At 33.0% G+C, this 11,136-nt stretch overlaps 1 protein-coding gene across 2 annotated transcripts; it reads right to left on the reverse strand.

Moving 5' to 3' along the window:
- Nucleotides 1-401: 401 nt before the first annotated feature.
- Nucleotides 402-10,158, reverse strand: LOC127411357 (charged multivesicular body protein 3). Of its 2 annotated transcripts, XM_051646876.1 has the most exons (6): nucleotides 9,994-10,158; nucleotides 9,649-9,709; nucleotides 9,355-9,534; nucleotides 4,249-4,370; nucleotides 4,060-4,174; nucleotides 404-2,194 (listed from the first exon to the last, which is right to left on the reverse strand). In XM_051646876.1, the coding sequence occupies exons 1-6, from the start codon at nucleotides 10,036-10,038 to the stop codon at nucleotides 2,052-2,054; spliced, it is 666 nt and encodes a 221-aa protein (XP_051502836.1). In that variant the 5' UTR covers nucleotides 10,039-10,158; the 3' UTR covers nucleotides 404-2,051. The 2 variants fall into 2 exon arrangements, with proteins under 2 accessions (XP_051502837.1, XP_051502836.1); XM_051646877.1 differs by lacking the exon at nucleotides 9,649-9,709 and having other exon boundaries at nucleotides 402-2,194; nucleotides 9,994-10,107.
- Between the last annotated feature and the right edge of the window lie 978 nt (nucleotides 10,159-11,136).

Raw genomic sequence — 11,136 nt, forward strand, 5'->3', positions numbered from 1 at the left:
AAAAGAAACAACTAAAAAATTATGTTTTGCAAATAAAAAAATGAAGAATATTTTAAGGCCATTTTTTATATTGTGAATAATTTGTGAAATGATTTTTATTTTCATTACCGCTATGCATAATATATGGTCATTATGATATGCTCATTGCCACAATCATAGTAGACTAGTAGTCTGCTTCCTTAGATATGCCTTGCACTTTCTCAGATTTTAATTTGAAAAAAAGAATTGTTCACCAGCTGCTTCTTCTTTTACTGTAATATTGTATATATATATATATATATATATATATATATATATATATATATATATATATATATATGTATATGTGTGTGTGTGTATATATATATATATGTATATGTGTGTATATATATATATATACACACACACACACACACACACACACACACTTTTATCTGGTTCCCTCATAAAAGCTGTGGATGAGTTGAGAGGAAGGGGGTGAAAGGGAGACAAATTGAGATAAGGGAAAAAACCCTTGAGAATCCCAATAGACAAGATGCCAACCCCCCTTTTACCTCATGAGTGTATACTCTGTGCTGTTTATTTTTCTGTGACTTCTGAGGTCTTTAGAACTCCCTTTAAAGCAAATAATTTTGCACGAGATCATTGGCTCTCTGAATGTACATAAATACCCCTTTTTTGTTTGTAAAAATGCATTAGTTAACATTTTTTACCATGTACAAAATAAATGTTTGTGCAGGTGTTAACAGCAAATGTCTAAAATGAAGCAAAATTATCCATCAGTTTGATTCATTCAAGAGATTATAAATAATTAGACACAACATATTGAGTCTGGATCTGTACAAAATCTGTGTACTTGTAAACTCCAGAGCCCATAATGTACATAAAATACACAGATACTGATTTTGACATGCCATAATAAAAACTAATTATCATGTAACAATGCACTTATTTTCCCCTCTCTGTTTGAGGGCAATTGTTTCTTATTTAGACATGTCAGAATTATAGCAAGCACACCATTTAGTCAATAAACTTAAATCGCATGGGACTGGCTGAAGAAAGCCACAAAGCCGGATGTGTAATAACACCTTAGAAGCTTGTAACTATTATAGTGTTAAACAAATGATGTGTTCGTTTCATGCCAAGTTGAATTGACAGTGATTTACATCATCAGAGAGCACCGAGGAAAACATCAGTAATGTAAAATGAGCATTTCTTTCACCTAAATAGCAAAAGCATAAAAATACAAAGACATCACCGGATTTGAACTTATAACAGGCAGAAATCCAAATTTTGCAGAAACATAACAGAAAACAAAACAGAATGGGATCAGTTCATTCTGGTTTGATACACCTAGTGTAGGGGCCAGCTATAAAAGCTAGCCAGTTCCCATGCACAATCATTCCTTTATTCAGAATGTCCATATGAACTGTCCCCACTGCATCTATAACAGAGTGTTTACTTACAAAACAACAATGCAAACCGTTATCAATATTTTTATATTCCGTATTTGTACAAGATTTACAAGTAATGGCTTCCATGAATTTGTCCTACTCAGTAAAACCAATTTACCAGATATAGGAAAGAACTATTCACTTAGCCTTAGTAAGGCTTGAGGAAAAAAAAACAGCAAATATGACAACAGAGGCAAAATGACTAGGACCAACACCAATATGACACCACTGCACAACAGATCCTTAGACAAGCTGCTCAGCTATAGGCGTAGATTTAAAATGAGAAGAGTTTAAATATCTATAAAGAAAATGGCTGTAAAAAGTCAATGAGCTGAAATATGCATCCAGCTGCTACCACATTTGAGTATTGAACATTACTGCTCACTTCATAACATATGTTGTTTTCATTCATTCTGTATAATAAAGAGTATTTTTTTTCTATTCTATATCCTCCTCAATAGAAATTAATTTGTTTTTTGTGCAGTTTGAAATGAACCCTTAAATGAATGTGCCAAAGGTCCTTATAGGTACAATTTGTACAAATAAACAACAGAAAAAAATAAGAAATGGGGCTGTTGTCTATGCCTGTAGCACTTAAGGGTGAAAAATATAGGTCGTTTAGCTTCTCAGTGCTGCTAGTCTGGACTGCATCTCCTCAATATCTTCTTCTTCTTCTTCATCTTCAGAGGCTGCTGTGGCCCCAGGTGGCCCCATTTCAGGCAGGGCATCTGTGACTTTGCTGGGAGCTTTTCCAAGAGCACCTATTAATAAGAAAAGCAAAACCCTTAGCATCATTTTGAAGTCTCAAACTGCTTAAAGATTATTATTATTACATACTCTATACATGTGTGGGGCTGGGAGAAAATCGATTTTTTATTGATGCATTGCAATTCTGTGTTGATCCACAAATTATTTATTTAGGGTCTTGACTGCAATTTAAAGACTCTCTGTCTTATACAAGTCATTACCCTTACTTAAGTGAATTGTAGAAAGTATTTTCATGTTTTTCTTTTAGATTAAGTCAGTTTCATTGAGCCAACATAATTTAGTTGGATTACATCAAATTAATGTACTATAGTAGTTTTAACTCAACTTCATTAGTTCATGTTGGCCCAACTTAATTTATTGTATTAATCATTAGTATATGCAAAGGTGAACAAGTGTAAGGACAGTGAAACTGCCGATTTAAAGAAACATCTTAGAGCTAAGCAGCATTCAAATCAAATATCACTTGAAAGTAAAATTTATCCTCAACCTGAGCACAAGTGCCATTCTTCACCACAATGGTAACCCCAAAAACTCCAGCGTAACACTCTTTTTAAAATCCCAATATAACCGAACATTAAACCTGAACAAATCTCCTCCTATTCTCATCTTGCTGAATAATGCATAAAATAATACTTAATTTCAACACTTGTTCTCCCAATCCAGTCCCAAGCAAAGCATACTGGGAAATGGAAATCTCCTGCCCAGTTTCATTAATGCTACATCAATGCAACAAAAAGTATTCACGTAGTCACAAATGGATTGAGTCAACTTCCATTTTACAAATTTAAATGGAAAGAACGCAATGAAATCAAGTAGGACAAAATTGTATAGAATTGTGTTGCTTTAGTTTAATTAAGTAATTTGAACAAGCAGCAAAAATCCTTTTTTTTTTTTGTGTATATCAGCATTTAAAAAAATACCCAGTTTTGAGGTTCATGAGTAAAAACTGTTCTACTATAGCAGTCACAGCAAAAACTGTGAATAAACCAGCAAGAGCAAAAAGTACTGGTGTCTGTTCAATAAACACTCAACAGACAGATGTGCTACATTTATTAGTGTGCTTATTTATAAATATGCTTTATTTATTTATTTTTTATCCCCAATTTGGAATGCCCAATTCCCACTACTTAGTAGGTCCTCGTGGTGGCGCGGTTACTCACCTCAATCCGGGTGGCGGAGGATGAATCTCCGTTACCTCCGCTTCTGAGACAGTCAATCCACGCATCTTATCACATGGCTCGTTGTGCATGACACCGCGGAAACTTTGCATGTGGAGGCTCATGCTACTCTCCGCGATCCACGCACAACTTAAAATGCGCCCCACTGAGAGCGAGAACCACTAATCGCGAGCACGAGGAGGTTACCCCATGTGACTCTACCCTCCCTAGCAACCGGGCCAATTTGGTTGCTTAGGACACCTGGCTGGAGTCACTCAGCACGCCCTGGACTCGAACTCACGACTCCAGGGGTGGTAGTCAGCGTCAAAACTCGCTGAGCTACCCAGGTCCCAATATGCTTTATTTATGTATTTTAAAAAAACAGATGAGATGTTTCAAGTCTGAGGTAATCACTGCAAAACATTACGTTTGGTATTAAAGCGCCTTAACTTACCAAAGACTTGCGTCTATACATTGCTGCAGAAAAAAAAGATGCATCAAGAATCGCTCTTGAATTCTTGATTCGAGATCGAATCAAATCTTGAGGTGCCTAAAAAGTCCCACCCCTAACGCGTGGTAGCAATATTTTTTGTGCCGTTACTGTAGCATTGTTATAATAGGAAGTGGCTGTGAAGACAAGATAAATCTGATACAGAAACTGCCATTTCCACGTTGTAGGTGTGGATTACACATTCCCTTACCTGCTGTGATTTCAAAGAGGATCTTGTCCACCTCTGCCTCTGCTGCTTCCTCCATCTCCTCCTCATCATCCATACCCTCCATTGTATCCTCCAGCATCTCCTCTATGATGCCGGCCTGTATACCATCAGTGCTTAACATTAGATATGTACCCCTCACTATTTGAAGAAGTGTTGTTTTAAGTGTCTGACCTTCATCATCTCTTTTGAGAGTTCTCTCATGGTGGCTTGAATCTCTGGGATTTTAACCAGGCTTTGCATGGCTTTCATGACCTCTGTGCTTTTCTGCATGGCCCCAACCACCCTTAATACAGCTGTAAAGGGACACATACAGGGTAGAGTTACTCGCCTGTGGCCAATAACTTTAGAAGGAACTGCAACATAATACATGGGTAAAATCGAATGATAAGAATAGTTGACCCTTGCTGATGTAAGTGGCATGAGAATAAAATCAAAGACATACAAACTGTCTACAAAAGAAAACGTCTGTCAAGACCTATGCATCTTCTGACAATTTTTACTTTCTCATAATATGATCTATTTATGATCTAAATGGAACTAGTGAAGGCAATATCAACTGCAGCTGACAAAAATAAATATGTGGTTGGAATTTTGTTGATCCAAAGAAAGTGTTTGATACCTGTGATGGAGAGCCTGCGAGTCGGTCTCCATCACGGGATTTTACTGTGTTCAAAGGACTTCTTTATTGTTTTACTCACCATTTTACAATATTTATTGGAGTTTTATTGTGCAAATGTTTAATCCGTCCTATTTATTGGTTTTGTTTTTAACTCTCATGTGTCTTTTGTTTTTGTTATGTATTTATTCAAAGATTTTGTATTTAAGAATGGAGAGATGAGGGTTAATTTTATTTAAAATAATGGTTTGTTCCAATTAGCAAAGGTGGGAAAATTCTGTATTTCAAACAGCTGCCACTAGGGGAGAGGAAGGAAGATGGACAATGAGTGTTTGGAGCACATGGGCAAGGTTGCTAGTGCTGCTTGAGCGCAAATGACTCCGGCCTCCATTGTTTAGGGAGAGGAGTTGGTACTCAGGGTTGGGGAGTAACGAAATACATGTAACGGGATTACGTATTTAAAATACAAAATATAAGTAACTGTATTCCACTACAGTTACAATTTAAATCATTGGTAATTAGAATACAGTTACATTCAAAAAGTATTTTGATTACTGAAGAGATTACTTTGCATTTTATTGTCATTTGTTTCATTTAATATTTAGTCCTTTCAGATGGAAAACATTTATACATATAAATGATGCGATCCAAAGTGCATTTGAACAGCGGTGAAACACTTTCTTATGATGTGTTACATTCATACGAGCAGACAGAAAAGTAAGTTTGAAGTAAGTTTGGAGCAGAAGAAATAGAAATAAACCTTGTGTAAATTGTCAGCTTTACGCTAAGATAAAATGCTATTTCTAGCCATTTTACATGCACGTTACCAGGCATGATCATATTATGTTATCAAGAAAATTCACGTTAGATCATAATTTCTTTTTTTCTAGTAAGACCTTTGATATTAGGGCAAAAATCTTATTCTGGATAATAATTTTTGTATTGTTTCCTGTAAAAAATATCTAAAAATCCTTATAACAAGATCAATTTGATTTATCTTGTTTTAGAAACAACACTGCATAAGATATTTAGGTTTTTCAGAGAATGTATTTTTAACATGTGTATTTTGTCTTACTGTACTGACAGAGTTTTTATAGTCAAAACAAGTGAAAAAATCTACCAGTGCTGAAGAAGTAATCCAAAGTATTTAGAGTACGTTACTGACCTTGAGTAATCTAACGGAATACGTTACAAATTACTTTTTACATCATGTATTCTGTAATCTGTAGTGGACTACATTTCAAAAGTAACCCTCCCAACCCTCTTGGTACTGCACTTAGTACCAAAAAAAGGTCTAGCTTTTAGACTGTTCTTTTATTTTTTATTTTATGTAACCTTGTTTTATGAGTCCTTTTAAATACTATTTATATGCACATTTTGCACCTCTAATGGAATAAACACCTTTTTGGAATGCAATTCCTTCTCTCCAGTGTGATTCTCCTTCGTGACCGCTCTGGTCCCTGTCACAATACCATTGATCATGAATTGCTGTTAAAAAAGTACTAAATATGGTATAAGAGGCATATTTGACCAATGTATTAATTTAAATGATAATGTTACACAGTAAATGCAGGTTAAATGCGGAGTGCTGCAGGGATCCATTTTAGGTCCAAATTATTTATCTGTATATGAATGACTTTGGGATGGCATCGAAATTGCTCAAATGTATTTGTTCGCAGATTATAGAAATTTATTTTACTCGGAAGAAAACTTGGTTAAAAAAAATGGTTTGATATAAATAAATTGTCCTTAAATCTTGGGAAAACAAAGTACATGATATTTAGTAATAGAGAGATGAAAACAGATTGGCAGATAGAAATAGACACTGCAATAATTGAAAGAGTAAAAGTTTTTAGGAGTTATTATTGATGATAAATTAATTTGAAAATCACACAAATCAATTAAAATCAAAAGTAGCAAAATCGATTGCACTTTTGTCAAGGATTTGTTAAATGAAAATGCATTTTATTTCTTGTATTGTTCAATAATTGTGCCTTATATTACATATTGTGTTGCAGTATGGAGTAATGCTTGTAAGACTTATACTCATCCAATTTTTATGCTTAAAAAAAAAGCAATGAGAGTTATAATTAGAAGTAATTATAGAGAGCCATCAAATCATCTATTCATAAAACTAAAGATTTTGAAATTTAGATATCTGGTGGATTTCAATATTGTTCAAATTATGTATAGGTCAGGCATTATTACCAAAACATTTACAAAATATGATTGTTATGTGAGAGTTACTATAATTTGAAAGCAATATGTATATTTAAGAAAAGTAGAGGATGGACTGATTTGAAAAATAGATGTATTACAATAAAAGGAATGGAATTATGAAACAAGCTTAAAAATTAATTACAATTGTGTAAAACAATTAACACATTTAAGAGAATGTTTAAATACGAGGTGTTTAAAAAATATGAAAGAATGGGTTCATAGGAATATTGTATCTTTACATACATGTTTATATAAATGTTTATGTGTCATAGAAACTAAGCAGTTACACAAACTTTATATTCTGTTAAGTTTGATTCATAGAATTTTTTTGTTAGGATGCAGTTACATTTATAAATGTTAAAAAGCCATCTTGTTCTTATTTTTTTTCCTATTTTTTTATCTCTTCTATTTTCTTTGCTTTTTTCTTATAAGTTGTGAAAATGGACTGTTGATGGAGATATTGAGGAGAGAATGTCTAAATGGAGAGGAAAAAAGGGGAGGCATAATAAGCTTTTGCTTCAGCCTATTCCTTTTAGGCAATTTTTAAAAGATATAGTTGGATTGATTGAACTGTCCTGAATTGTATAAATGCAGAAATAAATAAATAAATTCATTTCAAAATAAATAAATAAATGTTTACAATCATAAGTTTTTTCCCCTCAAAACGCCATGTGTCGCACATATTTCGAATATTCCTCCCATTAAAGGAATGTTCCAGGCTCAATACATGTTAAGCTCAATCGACAGCATTTGTAGCACCACAAAAATCCATTTCGAATTGTCCCTCCTTTTCTTTAAAAAAAGCAAAAATCTGGGTCACAGTGAGGCACTTACAATGAAAGTGAATGGGGGCCAATTTTTTTGTGTTAAAATACTCACTGTTTTAAATGTTTAGCCACAAGACATTAACAATATGCATGTAAACATGATTTTGGTGTGATAAAATTACTTACTAACCTTTTCTGTGTAAAGTTATAGCCAATTGTACAACTTTGTTGCCATGACGATGTAGCCAACAAAACCTAAAATCCTAAAACGACTGCAAAAATTTCGATTTAAACATCTTTACAGCTCAAATAATACTGTACATGAGTTTTAATAGAAGAATTAATGTAAGTGCTTTTATAAAATTCTAAGCTTCACATTTCTGATTTTAAACCCTCCAAAAATTGGCCCCATTCACTTTCATTGTAAATGCCTCACTATAACCTCGATTTTTGCTTTTTTTTTTTTAAAGAAAAGGAGGAATGAGTAGAAATGATTTTTTTGTGGTAATAGGCTAATCATTATGCAACAAATGCCGTCGACTGAGCTTAACTTGTATTGAACCCGGAACATTCTTTTAAATCATTAAAATAAAGTATATTAGGAACAAAATAATGATGCATCTTCATGATTTTTGCATATATGACTATTTGTCACTAAAATGCAAGGTTAAAAACATATAAATATCTCAAAACAATTATATAACATTATTTCATGGCAGAAAAGTAATATTTACGGACCGTAAATTCTCTAAATTAATTTTAAATTGGAAAATTTTGGATACATTTTTGACCATGGACACACACGCATCTATATATAAGGTTCATCTGGGTTGTTCAAATTGAGTGGTTCTTTAATGTGACTTTAAGGAATGGTTCACCCAAAAATTTTAATTCTCTTATCATTTACTCACCTTCATGCCATCCCAGACGTGTATGACTTTTTTTCTTCTTCTGTTGCACACAAATGAAGATTTTTAGAAGAATATTTCAGTTCTGTAGGTCCTCACAAAGCACGTGAATGGGTGCCATTCTTCATTAAAAAAAAATAGAGGCAGTAATCCATGTGACTCCAGTGGTTAAATCCATGTCTTCAGAAATGATATGATAGGTGTGGGTGAGAAACAGATCAATATTTAAGTAATTTTTTACTATCAATCTCCACTTCCACTTTCATATTCGTCTTCTTTTGTTTTTGGCGATTCATATTCTTTGTGCATATCGCCACCTACTGGGCAGGGAAGAGAATTTATAGTAAAAAAGGACTTAAATATTGATCTATTTCTCCTCCACATTTATTATATCACTTCTAAAGACATGGATTTAACCACTGAATTTATTATACGATGCCTTTATGTGCTTTTTGGAATTTTAAAATGTTGTCACCCATTCACTTGCATTGTATGGACCTACAGAGCTGACATATTCTTCTAAAAATCTTCATTTGTGTTCAGCAGAAGAAAGTAAGACACACATCTGGGATGGCATGTGGGTGAGTAAATGATTAGAGAATTTTCCTTTTTGGGTGAACTTTTCCTTTAAGTGATGCAAATGCAATACCCAAATAATTGTAAATACTGTGCAATAGGTTAAACAACACTGCTACCAATTTAATTAGTTAGTGCCATCTGTTAACTTAAGTTTACTGTGTGGTCATGAAATAAAACCTATACTCACACAATTGATTTTTCATACTGAGAAGCACAGAGTTCATTTGGGCTTTTGAGGCGTACAGCTTGTTGATAGCTTTCTTTGACTGAATCATTTCTTTGGCGAGGATGATACAGACATCTTTCTGTCCCTTCTTAGCGGCATCTTTGATGGATCTCTTCACCTTCTCTTCTTCTCTTTGAATATCTTCACAAAAATCATAAAACATAAACCATTACAACTTCTGTAAGCAAGCACACTCATTAAAACAATTTTATAATTACATTATTAGAATAAGTTACAATTAATCAAAACATTCACCTCGGATTTGCCTGTCAATAACTCTCATTTCTTTCCTGATTTTAAGAGACCATTCATTGATCTGTGTAAAATACAAACATAAACATATGAGACAGGCTACCTGTTGTAACTAGGTTTAACTAGCAACGTGTAAAGTCGATTTTTCATAACCCACAGCATTAGGTGTAACTTTATAATGAATCGTTTAATTTAGTTTTAGCAACTACTAAAGGCATTAAGTAATGAGCAAGAGGTCAACTAATAAGACAAGCAAGTTACGTGAAGGCCTGCTACTATTTACAATCTAACATTTCTATTAAAACCGTTAACTCCCGTCGCCCAATACAAACGATGTATTCACTTTACCAGGTCCTTTGGTGGTTTCTCTTGTGTCTTTCCAAAAAGTCCCATTTTGAAGTTAAACAGAAACGGGCTCAAAATAGTGCATTACAAGCCCACTTCCTGATTCCAATCGTTCAATATATATATATATATAAAAAAATAAAAAAATCGTTCAACATATGACAACTTAGGTAACTTCCGGTTAAAATGATAATAGTTCACTTTTCATAATAAAAGTCACTTGAACTGCTTAGTTTTGCCGAGAAGTGCTAAGCCACCCACCACGATTAAAAGATATGTGCCTCATATAGAAACCTGTAATTATTTTAGTAGGCTTGATGATAATTTATAGTTTTTTTCCCCCATTATTAACAAATATTCAAATATTTTTGTTAATTTTTGTTATGTAGAAATGTACAATAAATGTTGCCATAAGTCACCAAAATGGAGACAATTTTATATTGTAAGATAGAAGAAAAAATCTAATATTTAAAATACATTCAGTTTAAAAATGCATTTTAATAATATACATGGCTGCCTCAATAGATAATGTTTATTTTAAAATAAATAGAATAGTGAAAAGTGCAAAACACTAATAAAGTGAACAGTGAGCATTAAAAAAAAAAAAAAAAAAAAAAAAAGACAAACAGCCAAAAACCTTTTATGTTTTACTTCTCATTATTAATTCAGCTCATATGTTCTCTTCTCACTGTGTGCTGCTCAGTGGAATGTCTATAAAAACTAAGCTTTTGAACCAAAAGAGTGCAGAGCTTCCCTTTGATTGAACTCTTTCACATGCATCAGGCTTTGAACACTGGAAGTGAAATACTTCTTTCACACAGAGAAGAATATAAATGAGGCTCAGTTAACTACAAAACAACATTTTTACTATTGACAAAATATAGCTTTACAGTTTTACAAATATAGGCTACATTTATAATTTCATTTAATTTAATTTCATCCAGTGACCTGATAAGCAATAATTTGATATTATATGAGCAAAAATATTAGCTAAAAACCCATAGTGCACAATTTAAGAAATAGGCTGCATAGAAATAAAAAGATGGTGGTAAGGGATGGGAGATAATAGGTTTATTAAAGGAATTTAATAATTAATAAAGGTTTATTATTATTATTATTATTATTATTATTATTATTATTATTTTA

The sequence above is a fragment of the Myxocyprinus asiaticus genome, chromosome 20 (assembly GCF_019703515.2).
Source record: "Myxocyprinus asiaticus isolate MX2 ecotype Aquarium Trade chromosome 20, UBuf_Myxa_2, whole genome shotgun sequence".
NCBI classification, from domain to species: Eukaryota; Metazoa; Chordata; class Actinopteri; order Cypriniformes; family Catostomidae; genus Myxocyprinus; species Myxocyprinus asiaticus.

Bases quoted from the DNA above. Each gene is read 5' to 3' on its own strand.
- LOC127411357 (XM_051646876.1), bottom strand. From the start codon at position 10,038: ATGGGACTTTTTGGAAAGACACAAGAGAAACCACCAAAGGACCTG. The intron at 9,535-9,648 runs GTGAATGTTTTG...ATTTTTGTGAAG, and splicing joins TATTGACAGGCAAATCCGAG to ATATTCAAAGAGAAGAAGAG. The intron at 4,371-9,354 runs GTGAGTATAGGT...GTCCCTTTACAG, and splicing joins CAGTATGAAAAATCAATTGT to CTGTATTAAGGGTGGTTGGG.